General features: G+C 38.8%; 1 protein-coding gene across 1 annotated transcript in view; it reads right to left on the reverse strand.

The window, feature by feature from the left end:
- Positions 1-21,019, reverse strand: part of LOC308341016 (uncharacterized protein C8orf34) — a gene marked incomplete at both ends in the record, with an annotated part of 367,987 nt that extends 346,968 nt beyond the window's left edge. Inside the window, one exon of the mRNA XM_080800601.1 lies at positions 20,951-21,019. Within this exon, the coding sequence (XP_080656727.1) occupies positions 20,951-21,019 (69 nt within the window). The remainder of the gene's footprint in view (positions 1-20,950) is intronic.
- Between the last annotated feature and the right edge of the window lie 1,808 nt (positions 21,020-22,827).

Genomic DNA, 22,827 nt, shown 5'->3' on the forward strand with positions numbered 1-22,827 from the left:
CAATATGTGACATATAGACACATCACACTTTAAAATATTATCACCAATGTCTGACTGTGAGAAATCGCTTGGAGAAGGCTGTGCCCCGGGGAACCGAATGGCTGCTACACTTGACCACGATTATAATAATGGTGAGCATAAGGACTGCAAGTAATGATCATAAGGGGGATTCTGCCTCAACTGACAGCTTACAGAAATAATGGTAAGCTCAGAGCTTTAAACTCTCAGCTCAAATCACAGAGAACCACAAAGCTTTACCAGCTGCAGTAAAACAATCTTGTATCTCTTTTAGCTATACATATGATTTCATGGGAATCATGCTATTCTTCGTTGAGGAGATAGTCTTACTTCATTCAGGTCCTGAATAACCTCACCTGGGTAGCTACCTTGCAGTGGAATAACGTTTCTCGTTAAGACTCTCTCAACCACCTTTTTTTTTTATAACCATAATCCGGTATCAGCTTCTTCCTGGGAGACAGGTAAAAAGGCTGACCATGTAGGAGATAGTCTATACTCCATAAGATGTCCCTAATTTATTTTGGCAAAAATATATGTAGAAACGAATTCTAAGGATGTTAGATCAGAGCAAATGCAATAAAACACTGGATTGTACTGGGCTGATTGATATGGAAGAATCTACGTTTTCCTCATGTGAAGTGTTAGCTCTCATGTTCTAACAATTTGCTGAGTCGGTTGACAGACACTGAGCCTCAACAGATTCCGGCATTCAGTAACGTTGAGATTCCATAGTATATCAGGCTACAAAGGAAAGAATCCAAATGTTTAGAAAGATAAGAACAGTGGAGCGAATTTATTATGTGAAAACTGCACATTCACTCACCTTTGAATCTACACAGGGATGACGACATTCACTTCACTAAAGCATTAGGAAACACATTAGGGAGAGGAGCAAGAGTGTATCCTTGAAAAGCCCTGTGGTGGCTGTCTTCTGAAGGCCAGGGATGAGAGGGAAAACAATGCCACTGAGACAGGCTCTCCCTTCAACTGGGATGATGGCTTCCAGAGTAAAAAAGGTCAGGCACCACTGCTTAACCTCCACAGACAGGAAGGATGTATTTATCACAATGAGCAACAAGAACCAAATGATAAGCAAAATGTTCTGACCAGCAGTAGTCTTTCATATTGCCTAATAATTAATCATGGTGTCCCTAGAAGTGGAACAGATGGGCAGCCTACAGAATATTACTCAATCTATATAAAAAGAAAAAAAAAAAAAACAAACTAGATCTGGTAGGCTAAAACCTGACTTGAGTTACCAGAATGGAGAGTCTGGCCTCACGAAAATCTAGGGATGTACCAAGTTGGTGAAATCTCTGAGGGCCATTAATCCTACAAGATTACCCCTCCAAAGTTGCTGTGCCCACACCACCACACACAACAAAGGGGCACGCCTTTGATATCCTGGATACTTGAACACACTGATTAGCCCATTAGGCTGCTGTTTCTGACTGGGGTCCAGAGCAAGGCCAGACTCTGCAGCAGATCCAGCCATAGTACGTGCCGTTCTAGCACTGAATCCTTATGTTGCAGGAGATCCAAGAATACTCCAAGTGCCTGGACCAAGTGGGATGCTGCACTGAGTGCCTAGCAAGCCCGCACAGGAGAATACACTCGGGCCCCAAGATATTTTTAGTAAAGTCCTGTGTGCTTCTCCAGACAACCAGTTTCCTTCTGAAATATGCCTCTAGATATATTTCAGAAGTACACCTGACTATTGGACATGAATTGGCCATGAGACCTGAAATGTCCATTATGAACTGGGTATTCTTGGACTACCAAGCCATAAGATTGGATATGTACAGCAGAAACCCAGAGTATGGTAAGTTACATTGGCAGATGGCTCAGACTCCTTAAATACATACTTCTGCTACATTGCCTCCTTTCCGGCAATCTGTATGTACATCTTTATGGGGAATTCATTATGACCCATAACTAGGAGAAAGAGGAAAACAAACAAAACCAAAACAAAACAAAATTTGAGACTGATTCAGACCTGCATAATACACTGGCATAAAGATCAAGGTAGACTGTTAAAAAAGAGGCAACCCAAGGAATGGGGGAAGATATTTGCAAATGACAGTACAGACAAAAGGTTGATATCCAGGATCTACAAAGAACTCCTCAAACTCAACACACACAAAACAGATAATCATATCAAAAAATGGGAAGAAGATAAGAACAGACTCTTCTCCAATGAAGACATACAAATGGCTATCAGACACATGAAAAAATGTTCATCATCACTAGCCATCAGGGAGATTCAAATTAAAACCACATTGAGATACCACCTTACACCAGTTAGAATGGCCAAAATTAGCAAGACAGGAAACAACGTGTGTTGGAGAGGATGTGGAGAAAGGGGAACCCTCTTATGCTGTTGGTGGGAATGCAAGTTGGTGCAGCCACTTTGGAGAACAGTGTGGAGATTCCACAAGAAATTAAAAATAGAGATTCCCTATGGCCCTGCAATTGCACTACTGGGTATTTACCCCAAAGATACAGATGTAGTGAAAAGAAGGGCCATCTGTACCCCAATGTTTATAGCAGCAATGGCCATGGTCGCCAAACTGTGGAAAGAACCAAGATGCCCTTCAACGGATGAATGGATAAGGAAGATGTGGTCCATATACACTATCGAGTATTCTGCCTTCATTAGAAAGGATGAATACCCAACTTTTGTATCAACATGGACGGGACTGGAAGAGATTATGCTGAGTGAAATAAGTCAAGCAGAGAGTCAATTATCATATGGTTTCACTTATTTGTGGAGCATAACAAATAACATGGAGGACATAGGGAGATGGAGAGAAGGGAGTTGAGGGAAATTGGAAGGGGAGGTGAACCATGAGAGACTATCGACTCTGAAAAACAATCTGAGGGTTTTGAAGGGGCAGGGGGTGGGAGGTTGGGGGAGCCAGGTGGTGGGTATCATGGAGGGCACGTATTGCATGGAGCACTGGGTGTGGTGCAAAAACAATGAATTCTGTTACGCTGAAAAGAAATTAAAAAAAAAAAAAAGTAGACTGTTAAAGCATTTTATGTCCACTAAGATGTCTTCTAGAAAGATAGAGAGAAAGGCTCCCAAGCTTTAAGAACACTTACTTGCCCACATAACTTATCTATTGCCAGAAGTAGGGATTCACTGATTTATGGACAGTGGCTAATGGTGTGGCGACTCAACATACGTCCTTCTATTTCTGAGAAAACCACACACACACAAAATTCAGTTTAAAACTTCTAAAAGTAGAGGGAGAAAGTCTTAAATAACATAAGCAATCCAAACCCAGCAATGTAAAAAATGGATTATACATTTCAATCAGAATCAGTTTCTTCCAGAAATGCAAAACTGGTTTAACATTTTAAAAATCCAATAAAGTAATTCTTCAAATTAATAGAATAAAAGAGAAAAGTCATATGGTCACCTCTATAGACAAAGAAAGACTGTTAAATATTAAGTGAACTTAATTTTTTAAAGATTTGTTTATTTATTTATTTTAGAGACAGAAGGAAAACACAAGTGAGTGGGGGTGACGGGAGCAGAGGGACAAGCAGACACCACACAGAGCACAAAGCTCAACATGGGGCTCAGTCCCAGGGCACAGAGATCATGACCTGAGCAGAAATCAAGAGTCAGATGCTCAATTGACTGAGCCACCCAGGCGGCCCCATCAGTTTTTTTAAAGTAATCTCCATGCCCAATGTGGGGCTCGAACTCACAACCTCAAGATCAAGAGTCACATGTTCTACCAACTGAGCCACCAGGTACCCCAAGTGAACTCAGTTTTTAATTCAAAAATCCTAGCAAGCTACTAAAAGAAGGAAACTTCCTAACTTCATAAAGTATCTATTAAAAACCTACTAATGTTACAATGATCATTCCTCTTAAAATCAGGACCCACTCAAAAAATTATGAAGTATTACCACTTCTTCTCAACATTGTATTCAAATTCTTAGCTCTGATTTTTAAAAAGACATAAAAGCTATCAAGACGGAAAAGAAACAAAACTGTCATTTTTTACTACTTTTCACTAATGACAGCGGTCATATCATCATATGGAGCAAAAAGGAAATAAAAGCTATGATAACTGGAAAGAAAGAAACAACACTGTCATTTTCACAAACAATATGGCTCTTTACATAGGAAAATCCCAAATAATTTCTAAGTAAGAATAAATAAGGTAATTTAGCATGTTTCACCATGCACATTTAAAATCAAAGTGATAAACTTCTTTCATCATAATTAAATCCACTTTCTGGTCCAATATCAGAGAATAATCCATGGTAAAACCTCCTCACTTTCAGCATAGGCTGGCATTAAAGCCCTTTTGAAGCAGGACTTCATTAAGCTGGATGATCCTCCAAAATCACACTTTTAATTTTATTAAAATACAGAAGAAAGTAAACTAATAGAGATTCCATAACACCTTCACTAACCCAGAGAAGAGTAAAATGACCAATTTGTCTATTTTTACCTCAGCAAGGCATTTACTTTTCACAAATGAAAACTCTGCTGGATATTAAATAAAATCTCAGTATCAGTGAAAAGAAAACATCAGATACAGAATTAATTTCTACAAACTATATATATTTTTTATGAATAACCATTATTTGGTCAAAATGAGCCAGCAAGAAAAAAACCCTCCACTTAAGAATCCCAGATGTGTACCCCATGTGAGTGAGAAGGCAATCAATTAAACAAACAAAAGGGGATGCCATTTATTTTAGCTGCATCTTTCTTAGGCTTGCTTAGATTGAATGGAGTCACAAAAATAGTTATGTTTTTTACTTTATGCAAATCACAACATTTTAACCACACACAGAAAACTTAAGACTCTTAACAAACAACAGAAAATCCAAATCAGTCCATCTTACACGTATACAAAAAAGGTGGAGCCACTGACTCCTGTACTATAGAGATTTTAATGCCTTTTACTTTGTGGATCATCTTTTAGCTTTCTTTGAGGTCTTCGCATATTTTTCATTTGTGAAAATTAGAAGTAGTGGAAAGATTTAGCCAGCTTTATGAAAAAGCAAAGATTATCTTGCATTTCTGCAAGCCATGCTGTTTTTATGCATTTATTCATTCAACAAGTGTTTAAATTCTTATGATGATTAAAAATTAGATACTTAGGAGGAATATTATGGGGGAAAAGCCAACAGTATAGTTAGAAAGACAAACCCAGAAAGTAACCCAGAAAGTAGTTAAGCAACATTGTCATTAACCCTTAAAGTGAGTGGCACAGCCCCTAAGTGCAATAGTTCACAGAAACAGAAAATCTAGGGCAGCCAGAGATGTCCAAAATATTTCATTAAAGAGACAAAACATGAAGTATCCCTTAATGACTGGTTGATACTCAGATAGGAAAATGGAGGTTCTGGGGAATGTGCCCAGATCCTTTGTTCAGAAACAAAAACTCACTGTGCCAGCTGCCAGGAGGATTAGCTATTGGAGGCTCTCACCTAAGGCCTTGTCCAGAATTGTCCTTCCAAGAAGGCAACTGCCTCATCCAAGGTCACACTCCCTCTTTCTGAAGGAAGTGTGCTTCTAATCACTGAAGTACAAAAGCCCAGCCCCATGCTTCTATTGAACAGCCTTTAAAGGCCTCCCCACTTCCAAGGCTCTCCTAGTGAAGGTTCCTTCCTATGTGATCAGTTGAGGGCTTTCTTATAACTGCCTCACAGTTCACTTTGTTCCTCCACTCAAACCCACAGCCTTCACTCCCTTCAAGATGCACCTATGAGCACTCCACGATCAACCATCTACATGAAAATCTCCACCCCAGAGTCCGTCTCCCGAGGAACCTAGTCTAAGACATTTTGGAAAACAAAGAAAATACTCAACGTAGAGAGAATGCCAAGCAAAGACTTGACATTATACGTACTGGAGTAATTGGGCAAACTAGCCTGGCTCACACTGAAGGCAGTGTGGGGGGAAAATGAAAAGTAGGGTTAAATAGATTTTGGAGGACTCTGAATGCCACCCTCATTTGGCACTCATCCCATAATTCAGTGTTCCAAAACTCTTGCATCTTCAGTGGCCCAGGACTGTGAATTCTTTCTCCCGGATGTCTGGACACAGAGCTAAAAGTGACAAAGTTGGAAGCATGGAAATTCTCTGAAGTTTGATTATCTTTAAATTTATGTGACTCTAGCATTTTGCCCACATTATAGGCATTTGTCATCATGAATGCATATTCTTGTTTAAGGAGCATGGCCACAATGAGTGGAGAAACAGAGTGAGTGTGTGTGTGTGTGTGTGTGTGCGTGTGTGTGCGTGCAATTCTCAATGTTTTCAGCTCTTTAAAGAGGATTTTTAAAAAGGCAGGGGTTGGTAAAAATGATAGTCGGGTTGTGTTTGAAAATGCCGACTCATTCCTTCCACCCGCCCAACACCATTTCTACCCATCTGACACTCATTTCCAGGCTACGTGCTCCTAGCCTCTCCTAACCATCACTTCTGATTTGTCTGCTCAGTGAGGGATTTTCCTCTCAGCCTCTGCCAATAGGCCCCATTAATGTTTTCATTATAAGAAATTCAGTACTAATATGCAAATACAGTGTGCAGGTGGGAGTTAGCAGGGGCCTCAAGAAGACGAAATCATCTAAAACAATTAACTTAATGCTAAAAGCAGTAGCACAGTATCACAGAGAGTCTAGAAACTCAGAATGGTGTAGGAGCAAAAACAGCCCTTTAACCTTGTATCCCCTATAAAAGCTGGATCCCATTCTTACCCATTCTTATCTTTTTGCATATGCCACACAGTTATAATAATATCATACATATAATCTTGAATTCATCTTTTCTACATTTTAAATGGTTCCATAATATCCCATCTAGAGAAGTTTATTTAACCTTTTAAAATAATGTTTAGTAAGAAGAGTGAGAACAAATAGCTAAATGTAGGAAGTGTGCTACCATGCATTGTGGAAATAAGTCAGGGAACAAGGCTGGCCAAATCCCTTTCCTTGTGGAGGTTTTATTTAAGAGAGGGAGCCAAACACTCAACAAATAAGTAAGAAACTGCCACACTTGATGAGTACTGTAGGGGAATGAAACACTGTGGCATGGGTAGAGCCTGACGGGAAGCTGTTGAGACTGAGTTGTCTGTGATGGCCTCTCTGACAACATGTTTAACCCTGAGATCTGAATGGCAGGAGGAGCTGGCCATGTGAGTGAGGCGAGAGGGAAAACTCTGAAGCAGAGAAAACAGACCATGCAAAAGCCCTGAGTCTCAAAGCTTGCCTTTTAGGCAGCTTTGTCTCTGCTACTCATAAGGCTAACCCTGAGAGACATCATTCTGCAAATATATTCTCACTAAACAATCCAGAATGAGCCAAACAAATATTTTTAGAAGGAAAGCCAGCTGTCATGTGTAACAACAGGAAACAGAAGATTCAAATATATCCTTGGATATGCCTAAATTATTTGGACCAAGAGTAGGTCATTTAATGATTTATAGGACATATTTATATTCATCCTTATTTCAGAAAGAAAAAGTATTTTCCAAAGAAGTATAAATTATGATCAAATAGCATAAATGAAAAGTGGAGGGAAAAAGATAAAGTAAAACATGTAGACAACGTGGGGAAAGAATGAAGGTATAAACGCTCATGAAAAAGGAATCCTCACATACTAGTGGTGGGAATGTAAATTGGGGAGGGGTGAAATAGATAAAAGAGATTAACAATACACTTATCTTTATGAGCACTGGAAAGTGCATAGAATTGTTGAACCACTATAATGTACACATAAAACTAATATAACATTGTATGTTAATCATACTTCGATAAAAAGAAGGAAAAATGAGGGGCGCCTGGGTGACTCAGTCATTAAGCATCTGCCTTCAGCTCAGGTCATGATCCCAAGGTTCTGGGATCAAGCCCCACATCAGGCTCCCTGCTCGGTGGGAAGCCTGCTTCTCCTTCTCCTGCTTCTCTTGCTTGTATTCCTCCTTTCATTGTCTCTCTCTCTGTGTCAAATAAATAAATAAAATATTAAAAAAAAAAGAAGGAAAACATTCCTGATAATGGACTAAATTCTGACTACCACTAGGTATGAGTTTTCCAGAAGTCTATGCAAAAAAAAAAAAAAAAAAGGAAAAGAATGCTATGAATTAAACGCTTCAAAATATTTCTTTTTTCTTTTATTTATCTTTTATTTTAATTCCAGTATAATTAACATACAGTATCATATTAGTTTCAGGTATATGACATAGTGATTCAATAATTCTGTAGGTTAGTGCTCATCATGGTAAGTGTACCCTTGATCCTCTTCTCCGATTTCACCCATTCCCCACCCACCTCCCCTCTGGGAACCATCAGTTTGTTCTCTGTAGTTGGGTCTACTTTTCAGTTGGTCTCTTTTTTCTTTGTTTTGTTACTTAAATTTCACATATGAGTGAAATCATATGGCATTTGTCTTTCTCTGATTGATTTATTTCACTTAGCATAATACCCTCTAGATCCATCTATGTTGTTGCAAATGGCAAGAATTCATTCTTTTTATGGCTAAGTAATATTCCATTGTGTGGTATATATAATATCCATACATAATTATAAAATATCCATATATAATTATTATATATCCATATATATATCCAAATTATATACCCATAATTTGGCTACTGTAAATTATGCGACAAACATCGGAGTGCATTTATCCTTTCGAATTAGTGTTCTCATATTCTTATTGTTCTCTTATTCTCATAAGTGTTCTCATATTCCTTGGGTAACTAACCAATAGTGGAACTACTGGATCATATGGTATTTCTATTTTTAATTTTTCAAGGAACCTCCATACTGTTTTCCACCGTGGCTGCACCAGCTTGCATTCCCACCAACAGTGCATGAGGGTTCCTTTTTCTCAGCATCCTGGCCAATACTTGTTGTTCTTGTGTTTTTTATTTTAGCCATTCTGACAGCTGTGAAGTACGAACACTATCTTTGACAATCTGAAACTGAACAATAGGTCTCATAAGAGGATGCTGCCTAATGCAATGAACATGCCCTTCTACAACATCTTTTAGAAGATGACAAAATTGTATTTTCATGGTTTGGTTCTTAGGACTCTCAATGAAGGCTTCTTAAATCTCTCCACTGCATAACTGAGGGAAAAGTATTCTTCAGTGGGTCGTCCTAACGCTGAATGGGTGACCAAGTCACTGTTCAACCAACTTTATCCAAAAATATGCTTGCTAAAAACTTGAGAACTTACTGTGTATGACCTTCATGAATTAATCAGTAGATATTATTTCTCAGAATTGAACTACTGATAAACCTGGTGACTACCGATCTCTGTCTTAGATTCCCTATCAATCCACAGACTGTAGCAGTGAATGGTGCCCATTGTGCACAGACCTCAATGTCCTAACTGAAAGTTAGGAAAGGGTTAGATATAAAACAATTCTGTGAGCACTAAGACTTTAAGTTTCCACAAAGTAGACTGTCATCTCTATATTTTAAGAGTGTTGTTTTTCATATCATTGCTATATCACTAAGAGGAAAGATAATGAGAAATGTTTCAATAATTATTTTCACTCAGAATAGAATAATATTCTGCACTTAATAAACTATAGCTGGTCTTAATTACCATTTTATATAATACTAAGATGATTATTATACACTGTAAACAAAAAATACAACAGGAAAAAATGAAATACCTAAAACATACCAGATCCTCTGGAGAGAGTTCATAGGAGTAAAATAACATAAAAATAAAAATAATATCTCAAAAGCACACAGCTACAATTAATCTTATGCAATAAAGTTCACTTCATACAAATAGATATATTATTTCAATGTACAGACAAATCAAATGTATTCTCAATTCAATATAGCTAGTCACTTTGAATTTAGATCATGTTCAGAAAGTGAGGAAACAGCCAGAGTTAAACACTCCTTTATGCTCCAGGCTATACTTCAAAAAAAAAAAAAAAAGTTCTCTTTTTTATATTAAAGGAACAACTTACAACCTTAAACTATCAGTGTGCTTCATGTAGAACATTACCCAACAATCAGATCCTTTAGATATTTTTAATAATTCATGTTTAGATGTCTCAGTGTTGTTAAAAACTTCTAAGAACAAAGACAACAGAAACGACTCTATTTAACATTTCTACCTTTTACCTTATTTAATTTACATACTTGATTCTATGGCAAATTTCTTGAAAACCAATCTCAAAATATGAATTTCAAATATGAATTTCTTATTTCTATGAGTATAATGATGGAATGTATTGATGAGTATGAAAATGGACCAAGCACATAAACAGAAAACCAAGGGGGGCTTTTGTAAAATTACCAGAATATGATAGTTGAGAGTGCCCCCAAGTATTACCAGTCTTTTCTAAATACACAGAAGTTTTTGAAGACAGGATATGTTTTATTTGAATTTATATTTCTCAGTACATAATACAGCACCTAATAAATGGACCAAATGAATGTAAATGAAGTTCCAAACATCATGCACCAAAGAATTTAATAGCTGTTGAAAAGATAACAAAGTCATAATGAATTTTCAAAAAAGTGAAATCTCCCATAAACTGCTGAGATCGTCCAAGACTGCTAGTGGCAAATGATTATTCATACCCAAACCAAACTTTTCAAATTTAATAGGTTGGTCCTGATTTTTTTTACTCATAAATGTATTTGACAATGATTTGGTAGAATACCTACTATGTACCAGACATTTTCTAGGCATGAAGATATAAGCAACTGAAAAGATTGACAAAATATCTTTCCGTAAGCAGCTTATATTCTAATGGGATACACAGAATATAAACTGAAATAAAAGGAATAATCCAATAAAACAATATCAAATGACAATAAGGGATATTTAAAAAAAAAAAAAAAAGAAAGAAAGAAAGAAAATCATGCTACAGAGAGTGATAGGGGAGGCAGGGTCTGTGTGTGCTATTTTAATTGAGGGTGACCCAGCTTTCCTGTCTGAGATAAGAACACATATTCAGGATTGTTTTCTAACTACATATAATGTCTCCAAATTTAGTGAAAGTATATTTTTGTGATACAGCCAATAAGCAAGTCTTGCCCCGACCGCTGAGCAAAGAACACACACGCATAAACACACACACTTTGTTTGGCCAAGTGCTACTCTCCTTCCTAACTGTGCCACAATGCTTTTTCAGAGATACCAGAGCTACAGTATAAAAACACAGATGCATACTTTGAATTAGTTCTAATTTCAGGGTACTAGAAAGTCATCCTTCAAAAGCATCTCTCCACTTGGCCTGTCATTGAGTTATCAAAATTAATAGAAAAGAGAAGTAGCAGCATCTAACGTGATAGCAGCCAAAATTTGCCGGGTGTACATCAAGTGCCAGCCACTGGACTGGGTTCTTTAGACCTGGTTTCATCTCATATATTCCTCATAAAGTCCCTCTTCGGTATTATTTTGCAGATGAAGACACTGATGTTCACAGAGATCAGCAAGTAAAGGGCTCAGGGTCAAGCAGAGAGTAAATGCTAAGTTTGAGATATTTCCAAAAATCACCTTCTTCATCCCATATAACTGTGTCATGTGCCTTCCTCATGCAAATGCACTTGAGGGGTATGCACTAAGCCTTGCACAGTGGTGTGAATTAATTTATCAGGTCCTCCCTTGAAAGCAGATATTAAAAAGGGAAAAATATGACTGAAAGTGAATTAGGTAGTTAAGTACATAATTAAAAGTTATTCACCGTATATAAAGGGAAATTAATGTGATGGGGAATATTTTCTCTAGGTCTTAAAGGAATAAATATGAAGATGCTCTTTGCTAGCTGGTTATGTCTTCAACATACTTTTCTCCATAGAAGGAAAAAAGAATAAACAAGTCAATGTTTTGTTTATTTCAACAGATATCAATTAAGCCTTGCGTTATAGTCTGTGTTCCACTAGATACTATAGTAGATGCACAATAAAGAATGAGGCAAGACACTCATTTCCTACCTTCAAGAACTAAAGATCTACTTTCTTTTTTTTTTTTTTAAGATTTTATTTATTTATTTCACAGACAGAGATCACAAGTAGGCAGAAAGGCAGGCGGGGGTTGGGGGGTGGGAAGCAGTCTCCCTGCTGAGCAGAGAGCCCGATGTAGGGCTCGATCCCAGGACCACTGGGATCATGACCTGAGCTGAAGGCAGAGGCTTAACCCACTGAGCCACCCAGGCGCCCCAAGATCTACTTTCAATACCAAACATGATATACGACAAACACATCTTGTCAGCAGATTATTGATATTCACACCTCCTTCACTGTAGAAGAGCTCTCTGTCTAGCTGGATAGATTGTCCTCTACAACAGGAAGGACCCAGAGGAATGACATAAAAAGCAAGCTCCTGGTTCTAACCAATCACATCAGTCCACTTTTTAAATGTAGGCATGCTAGCCTAGAAAATTCCTTCTCAGCACTGCTTGAGCTGTGTCCCACAAATTTTGATACATTGTATCTTCCTTTTTGTTGTTTGATGGATTTATATTTTCCTGAGATTTCTTCTTTTAAGATTTATTTATTTATTTATTTGTCAGAGAGAGGGAAAGTGGGAGAGAGTACAAGCAGGGGGAGTAGCATAGGGAGAGGGAGAAGCAGGCTCCCTGCTGAGCAAGGAGCCCGAAGGGGGACTAGATTTCAGGACCCTGGGATCACAACCTGAGCTGAAGGCAGATGCTTAACCAACTGAGCCATAGAGAGGCCCCCTGAGATTTCTTCTTTTACCATATTATTTAGAAGTATGATGTATATTTTCACAGTGATTTAGAAATTTTCCTGTTTTCTATTACTGACTTAAAGTTCCAATCCATTGTGATGGAAAGATACGTTGTATGATTTCAACTGAGATTTGCTTTGTGGTTCAAGGAATGGTCTGTCTTTGTACACATTCCATGCCACTTAGAAAAAAACAAGTATTCTGTAGTTGTTGCATAGAATGGTCTACAAATGTTGACTAGGACTTAGTTGACTAAGTCTACGTAGAATGGTCTACAAATGTTTATTAACACTAAGGACTGCTATTTTTCCTGGTGGGTTGACTCTTAGATTGCTATATAATGATAGTTCTTATCTCTGGTATTTTTCTATCCTCTGAAGTCTACTTATCTGGTATTAAAATAGCCACTCCTCCTTTCTTTTGATGTTTGCATATTTTTTCTACACTTTTACTTTTAGCCTGTTTATATCTTTGTATTTTAAGTAAGTTTCTTAAACACAGCATATGGTTGAATCATGTTTTTAATCCACTCTGGCAATCTCTGCCTTTTAATTGGTATACTTAGACCATTTGCATTTAATTTCATTTTGATATATTAGGGCTAAAGTCTGCCATGTTATTTTTTGTTTTCTGTTCTTTGTTTTGTTTTTCTTTTTCCTATTCCTGTGAGTTATTTGGACACATTTCAGAACTCCATTTTAAATTACTAGAGTTCTGAGGACACCTGTGGCTCAGTTGGTTAAGCATCTGTCTTTGGCTCAGGTCATGATACCAGAATCCTGGGATGGAGTCCCATGTGGGGATACCTGCTCAGCAGGGAGTCTGCTTTTCCCTCTCCCTCTGCTCCTCCCTCCTGCTCATGCTCTCTCTGTCTCAAAAAAATAAATAAAATCTTTTTTTTCAATCTACTAATTACTAGAGTTTTTTTTTTTAAAGATTTTACTTATTTATTTGACACAGAGAGAGAGAGCTCACAAGTAGGCAGAGAAGCAGGCAGAGAGAGAGGAGAAAGCAGACTCCCCGCTAAGCAGAGAGACTGAGATCATGACCTGAGCCAAAGGCAGAGGCTTAACCCTCTGAGCCACCCAGGCGCCCCAAATTACTAGAGGTTTTGAGAGCATCTTTTTGTATAGCTTTTCTAGTGACCTCTAGGTATGACATTATATATATACTACTTATCCATAGGTACTGTTTTACCAATATAAGTGAACTATAGAAATTTTACCTCCTTTGTTCCTCTTTCCTCTTTCTTGCTTATAATACAACTGTCTTAAATACTCCTCTATAGAACCACATCTGACACTGTTACAATTTTTGCTTCAACCATCAAACATAATTTAGAAAATTTGAGAAGAAAAATATGTTATATTTAGTCATATTTGCTCTCTCCATATTCTTTCTTCCTTCCTAATGTTCTAAACTTTTTCTTTTATAATTTTCTCTCTGTTTAAGAGATCTCCTTTAGCCATACTTTAAGGGTAGACCTGCTGGTGACAAATTCTCTTGATTTTCCTTCTTTTTTTTCCCCCCAGAGGTAGAATTTAGTGATTCATCAGTTGCATATAACACCCAGTGTTCATTACATCAAGTGCCCTCCTTAATGACCATCACCCAATTACCCCATTCCCACCCCCCTCCCCACTTCCCAGAACTCCAAAACCTTCAGTTTGTTTCTTAGAGTTCAGTGTCTCTTATGGTACACCAATGTCCACAATAGCCAAATTATGATATTCCCTGCATTTCTAAAGGATATTTTCTCTGAGTACAGAACTCTAGGTTCCTATTTTAGCACCTAAAAAATGTTGTGCTGCTGCCTCCTGATATCTACAGGTTTGATGAGAATCTGCTGTTAAAATGTTTTTCCTGTATAGGTATGGTATTTCATTTCTCTTGCTGCTTTCAAGATAAATCTTGTCTTTTTTTTTTCCCAGAAGTTTAATTATAATGCATCGTGGCATGGATTTCATTGGAGGAGTGCCCTCATCACCATTCAGCAATGGCCCCTTTTCTAGGCCTCCTCTGACATGGCCTCAGTGGGGAAGGAGAGGTATATCTCATTATTGCCAGGAGTACGAGAAGCCAGGCTTCCCAGATGGTCCCCACTGACACTGGTCTCACATGGTAGGGTTAATGGTGGGGCCACAATGTAAATGTAAAGTAAAACCACAGTGAGAGATCACACAAATCTATTAGAGTGACTACTATTACAAAGACAGATGCTACCAAGTTTTGGTGAGAATGGGAAACAACTGGAACTCTCATACAATGTTCATAGGAATGTAAAATTGTTCATACACTTTTTAAAATTGGTGGCTAATGTCCTAAAAATTAAACCTACGCCTACCATGTGGTCCAGCCAATCCAGGCATTTATCCAAGAAGAACAAACAAATACATCCATACAGAATACTACTCAGCAATTAAAAGAAATAAACTATTGATACATGACACAACATGTATCCACAACATCCACAACATGGATGAATTGTAAAACAATTATTTTGAGTGAAAGAAGGTATGTTCCCCAAAAAAGTACATAGTGTATGGTTTCATTTATACAAAACTCTAGAAAAAGAAAACTATTCTATAGTGACAGAAAAGAGACCAGTTGTTCCCTGGGGAGGTGGAGGGAGTAAGGAAAGCTACGAAGGAGGAATTACAAGGGGCATTCAAGACAACAAGAAGGAGGAAGGGCATGTGAAGAGCACGTCCTAACTAAGTCTAAATATTTTAAGGCACCTTCCCGGGAATTCCAAACATTTCCACTACTTATCATTGACTCCATGCCACTTCACCAGATATAGGTGCAAAGGAGATATCACTATTCATAATAAAGAGATTCTGTTATAAAGAAGGAGAAACTATCTCTCTGCCTCAGTACCCTTCCTTGTGTTCCAGTATTCTTGTGCATTAATTTTTTTAAGATTTTTGTGGATATTTCAATAAAATTTTGGAGGAAAATCCATAGGCTTAGTTGACCAGAATTGTAAATTTTCTTTACTCAAAATTATAGGTTGTTACTTTATTGGTTACTTTATTGGTTTTCAAGTATAAACCACTGATATAATTCTTAACAAAATTCACATTATTTGATGTCTAAGGAAAACCCAATGGGTGAACTATATGTAAGTACTTATTTCCTAGATGTTCTTTTTTATTTTTATTTTTAATTTTCTTTTACTTTGAAATAATGTTAAACTTACAGAAAAAGTATATGAACAGCACAAATAACTCCACATATCCTTCATTCACCTAAAGGCTGCATTCATCTTTTGCAAAACTTTCCCAAGAATGTCCTTCTTAGTGTAAGTATCAGTTCTAGAACTATATTTTGCACTTGTCCCATCAGTCTGAAACTTCCCTTAACCTGCAAGACCTTAACATCTTTGAAGACATGAGAAAAGCAGAATTTCCCTATCAGGTTTATCAAATATTTTCTCATTATTCAGTTCAAGTCATGCATGATTGGCAGAAATATTGAAGAAGCAAAATCATGTTGTTTTAATTTCATCCTATTGGAGGCACACATTATTGGTTTTTCCCTTCATTTGAGTTAAGTATTGTCAACCAGCTTTCTTTTCCCTTTGTAATTATAAACAACTACTTTGTGGAAAGATACTAGAGATTAGATAAACATCTCATTCTTCCTCCAACTTTCACCTATTATTTTTGGCAACAATTAATGTTTCTAGCCGGAATTATTGCTAAATACTTGCCAAATAGTGATTTTCTAATTCCATCTCCCATTCTACTTTTATTATTTGGTATTCTACTATAAGGTAAAGCTTTCTCCTCTCCCCATAAGTTGAATATATTCATGTATCCCATTATATTATAGTGTAATAAAATAGTACTATTTTATAAGTAAGACAAAATGTTACTCTCATACTTTGAGTCTCAAATTGTCCCAGATTTAGTTAACGGACCCACTTCAAGCTTTTGACATATTCCTATAATTCTTAGACAACCTCCTTAGTTCTTGACATAATATGGTACAGGTTCATCCTGTATTTTCCCAGATCCAAGTCTAGAATCAACCATTTCTCCAAGGATACCTGGCTCTACCTGATGGAGAATGGTATGTAAAATGTGGTCACTAGGTGTGCTCATTGCTATTGAAGTGTTGCTATTCCCAGGCAACTATATATCTACTTATGTATATGTTAATACATACAAATCTATACTTATTTCTATTACATTTATATCTATTTTTATTCTTGAAGTCATGAGATACACCAATACCTCCAATTTCAATTGAACACCACACAGTTCATTCTACATGTTTTCCTTCTTATATTTATGACTCCCATGTCTAATAGCAAGAGAGCTGGCTTGCATTATTTTCAACATATTTACTTATTCTCTCAATAGACCACTACCTCATATGTAATCCTGCCTGGTAATCTTCAGGCCAACTGGAATTCAAGGTTGCAGATATGGCTGAAAAGTGTGGGGCAGGGTACCAGAGAAAAACAAGCTGCGCAGGTAGGTGTATGAATGAAGCAGGCTGATGGTTGACCACCTGTTTGACATGAGTTCACCTCGTAACATATATGTCAAACTGGTTAACATGAATTTAGCCCATGTGAGTAGAGGTACTGTGAAGTAAACAGAGGTGGTAAAGTGGTTCCATTCTACTGGGAGTAGGTCAGACTACATTTGGAGAAATGTAGTGAATTTGGTTTGCCACATCTCCAATACACAGAGATCTAATATTCTCTGAGATTTAATGGGGACTCCATTATCCTGCTTTTTAATAGTTTAGGATTTCACTCTCTTGTAGATGTAATCATTTCTAAACTAGGATTTATGACTGCCCTAAGCACCCTTCTAACAAATATTATTCAAATAAATATTCTGTTTCTTTCATGGAAATGGGAGAAACTGAAAAGTATATACTTCTCTATGTTGAAAATAAGGAAGTTATTATAATGTTCCACATCATATAATTTCTTGGGAATGAAGTTTAACTAGTTACAATATAGATGAAATAGATCACTTGATCCCCATGAACAGATATATGCCAGTTAATTATTCAGTTTAAGAATTTTTGACTGTCAGGTCCTTCAACTACTAAGTGGTTGGCTGAGATAAGTCTTGTGTTTGCACTTTGAATCTTGCCTATATGTGCTGCAAAATACAGTATTTTGGTGGAAGCCAAACCATTTCACATCTTGCTAATTAAGTAAGTCATTACATGTGGAAATCTATATTAAATAGGATTACAGTTCTAATTTATCAAAGTGATGCCAAGCATTCCTTTTAGATTGATGCCTCGGCTCTTCACTACTCACCCATCCTGAATAAGCCAATGAGAATACTTAAAGTATTCATTTTACAAAAATTTCAAAGAGGTTGTAGAGTATAAGTCATTATTACCTTATCCACCTTACATCTTTATATTATTTAATTAAAATATCATTACCCAAGACTCTAATGCAATGATTTCTAGGCATGGTTTTTTAATGCCTCAAAGCATGTTAAATCACTTAGAGGCAATATAAATTTATACTCTTAAATCACCTGGAAACAAGATAAATTTTCATCTAGAGTAGTTTTTGAAATACAGCACTGTGTACAGTTTTATAAGCTTCTCACATGATAAAATGTTATTAAAAAGGAAATAAGCTAAGAAATAAACCAAGTAACTAAATCAGGTAATTAAGCTATATAGGTAAAAGCAGCAGTATACAGGTATTCTCAACCAGTATATGTTACCTTCACTTTTTGTTTTAAACAATATTCATGTGATCTCTTTAAAGCGCCTTACTCCAGAAAGTTTTCACAAAACCTTCCTACCTTACAAAATCTGTAAAGGGAACATATTACCAGGTCTTGTATATTTTCAAAACTAAAGTAAGCTGATGTCACCAACTCCAATGCCCCAGCATACGCACACACACACAAAATCACAACATAGAACAGATAATAAAACTTGGGAGTCACCTATTTCAATCTGTGATAGGTAAGAGATTTTAATTTATATATTGTTTCTTAAAATGTAGTCCAGGAATTAAATATGTAACGATCATTTGTGCCACTTCTTACTAAATTCATGTTTCTGGGATGCTCCTTGATTGATCTCCTAAAGTAGTTCTTATGAGAACCATTGACCAAAGTCCTGGGAGCTTTGAGGAGAATGCCAGAACAACAATATCCATTTTACACTTGTTTCACTGGTTTTCTAGCATGAGGAGAGAGGGGCTACAAGCTAATGATATTTCCTAATTTTGTGAAGTATGTAGAATTCTATTCAAAACCTAGCTCTCTTATGATCAAAATTGTTGCATACGAGCCGGCTTTTAGCAGAAGGTACCTATTTTCTCCCTTCAATTATTTAAAATGCATCTCAATCCTCAAAAATTAACTACTCATCACTGCAATCCAAGCTCATGGGGATGTAAGTAATATGTCTCCCCTGCAAAAGTCAATAAAATACACAGCCCATAATTTTGTCATTGTTTGATTTTTGGTGAGGAGGTCATATGATTTTATAAGACAATTCTGCCATAATTTAAAATTCATCAATGCAGAATTATCAAGTGAGCTAGCTTTTTTTTTAATGAGCACTTGATAAAAATCAAGTTGGATTTATTTCCTAGTTATGTAGAAAGTTTACATATATGCCCAACTCTATTATTATCACTTGGAGAGAGTCTCAGGAATTTTAAAATAAGTTAATAAATTCTATTAAAAGAATTGCCTTGTTCTCCCTGGTAAATTGTATTTTATATTCTAGGGGAGTAGACACAATCTCAAAGTATTTCTTTTAATGTTTCTTTTGACACAACGAATACACTGTGTCACAAAGTGTTATTATGCTTCAGCTTTTAATAGAATTATGTATAGTCTCTAATCATTAGACTAAAGAAAAACAATCTAGTCGCGCCAGCAATTCTACATTGCTTTTATATATAGACTTCCTCTGGTAACACTTTGGGCTGAAAGAAGAATCAAGGCATGCATTATAGGACTTTATGACTCTATACAACAATGAGTTTCAGTTGAAACAATGGCCGTATCTCTCTAGATAGTACAACATTAACTTAAAGTTGGGCAGAAAAATTTAAAATCTTGCAAATCTTAGTTATCTGAATCCCATCCTTCCCATATCTGATCACATCCCTCTTCGCCTCTCCCTTTTCTACTAAGGCATTATTTCGCCTTATTTTTTTTCTCTGCAGTTATTCTCTTTTCAGTACTAGGGAAACAGCTCGGTTCTCTATCTCTGCCCCCTGAGCGTTCCAGCCTTATTCCGACGCCGCGGACACATAAACCCCCAATAACGAGCACAACTGCTTTTTTTTTTAGGGGTAGGGGGTATCTTGACCCTCCCACGTCCGATCGTCTCCTATCAGTGCCCAGCTGGACGGCCGAACTGGAATGGGAAAGGAGAGTGGGCGTCCCTCCCCGCGGGCACCGGCATCTGCCCAGGGCCCTGGCTACCCGCGGGACGCTTTGCCAGCGCCGGGTTCAGTCTCCCGTCCTTTTTCTCACGTCGTCCCGCTCTTCCTTTCTCCTACTGTATTTCTGTCATCAATTCTTTGATGGCGAGAGGAAGCAGCTCAGAGCTACACGTCCTCTCTCATAAATTCGTGTATGCTTTTCCTGAATCTTTCTCCGCCCCCTTCTCTCCCTAACACATGTAGGGTCTGCAATGCAAAGAGTCCTTTCATCCAGACATCAATGTCAGCGTCTCAGTTTAACAATTTCATTCAGCGCGCCAGCACCTACCGGAGCCTACTCTACCAGTTCAGTTTTCTCCCAGTTAACCATATTCCTTCCCATTGTTAAGCAACTCTTCCAGCTTTCTGGGTTCTACTACTGACCATATTTATTCCAAAAAAAAAAAAAAAAAAAAGTCCAACACGCAAAACAGGTAAATTCCAGGAAGAAAGTGTGCATGTGTAAGACAGTCTAAGTGTGTGCATCTATCCGTCTCAGCCTGCCCCGAGTCCTGTGCATGAGGCTGCGAGATGCAGGACACTCAGACCGCTCAAACTTCCCCTGCCAGACTAAGGCTTGGCCCTTTCCAGCTCACCTGTCCGCGCCCAGGTAATCAGCGAGGTGCCCGCTCGGCCGCGTTCCAGGACACCTGGCCTGGCCAAAGCGAATGCCACACGGCCGCCTCCTCCCGCGCATTTTTTCACTACCCCTCCTTCCTCTGGGTGTTCAGAACCCCTTCCCCCAAACACAAACGGGACCGCCCTCACCCACAGCGCCTTACCTCAAACAGGGGACCTATCTTGTTCTTCTCCAGGTAAGCCTGGATCCGGGATTGCTGATGAGACGCCATGGAGAGACAGACGGGGTCGGGGAGAGTGCGGGGAAATCGCGCGGCCGTGCGCCTCGGCCAGGGGACAGCCCTCCTTTTTCCCCCCGGACTGAAGCCGGGACAGGAGCTCCGGAGCCTCGGCTCCCCCGGCGCGGCGGGCAGAGCCCGGGCCGCGGGCGTGGGCTGCAGCCCCGGGAGCCGCGAGCGCGTGGGGCGCCGAGAGCCGGAAGCCCGGGCGCGGCGCCGCCAACTCAGTCAACTCCGAGGCGAGGGGAGAACTCATTCATCGCGTTCCCCTCCTCGCGCCCACCTCCGCTGCTCTCCGCAGCGCGCCGCGCCGGGGGAAATTCTAGGCAGAGGTTGCAGGTTCCTCTCTCCTCTGGGCGGCAGCAGCAGGAACCAGGAGGCGGGTGCTGCTCCGCCTGGCGCGGCGCGGGGGGCGCCCTCGGGCGGTCAGGGGGCCGCGGGGCTCGAACTCGCCGCGAGCGTGCGTGTGCGTGCGTGTGTGTCCGCGCCCCCGACTGTGTGCGTCCCCTCTCCCGGGTTATGGGAACAAACAGCCTGGGCTTCTCCCGGGGCTGTGCTCGCCCTGCCCGCCGCTCCCTAGCGACAGCGCCGCTCAAAAAGCCAATGGTGAAGGTGCTTCTTTCAAAGTGCTCATAAATCTGGTGCTTGTTGGCTACTCTTGGCAGCTACAAATGCTGTTGGAAAAAGGGTCGTCCCCGGCGCCCCCTGTGAACTTGTCCTCGGGCACCTCGTGCTCTGCGCCCCCGAGCTCGGAATCCGAGAAAGGCAGAGTTATGAGAAGGTGCGTGGGTCTGAGGGCTGGCCGCTAAATGAGGTTGCTTTCCTTTAGAATGTCTGGCTTGGCCTGGAGCAAGTCAACGCGCAACTAGAGGCTGAGAACCCAGCTGAAGACTCCCAAAGGTTGTACTTCAGCTTTTGACAGGAAGAAGGGATAAAATAGTGAGCCACCCCTCGGTTCCAAATTGGGATTCCTGATTCACATATAACTATGTGGATTACAATCCACATGTCTTTGTGCTTATATGTCTGTAGATATACACCAGATGCTACCACTTGATTCCACTTAAAAATGTTTCCTCTAGACACTTCAGGAGATTCTCAAGTTTAGCCAATACCTTTCTTACTATGCGGGGATTTCCCGAGTTGAAGATCGACAAACCGCAGAGGTTTCTTCACAGAGCTCTCTTGAGAAACGTTCTTGAGGTCTCCAAAGACGATTCCCGTGGCTTCTAACCTTGAAGTGCTACCAAAATTAAGATATGTATTGGTAAATATGAAGGTTTAGAATGAAGTGAATAGTTGTACCTAAAGGAGACTGCCGCATTATAGGTTTATTTTTCTTTCTCACTGTGTTCTGGATTTCTGTAATTCATAACTTCTTTATTGGTATCGATGTTTTGTTTTGGTTTGGTTTTTTCCTTCGGTAGGACTACTTAAACAGATCTACTTATGTGGAAACATAAAAAATCTGCCAGAATACCTAAGAGCTTACCCATCGCTGATAACTTGAATTACACATGATTTGGGATGAAATGATCCCCCAATTATCACTTTTACAATCAGAGGTGGGTCGTCTGCCCAGAGGGAATTAATTGAATAGCAGTGAGGTACATAGTGTTGTCATGTATTTTCCATTATGGATCAAAAGCATACTTATATATTTTTAAAGATGTTCAGGAGAAATTAAATATACATACTGAATATCAACATTTTTATTTGCTAGAAGGTATGGTGTCTCTATGACCCAATTAAAAATTCAAGTACTTTTGATACCACATTGTGCTGGAGAACCAGAGTGATAT

This window comes from Martes martes, assembly GCF_963455335.1.
Source record: "Martes martes genome assembly, chromosome: 4".
NCBI lineage: Eukaryota > Metazoa > Chordata > Mammalia > Carnivora > Mustelidae > Martes > Martes martes.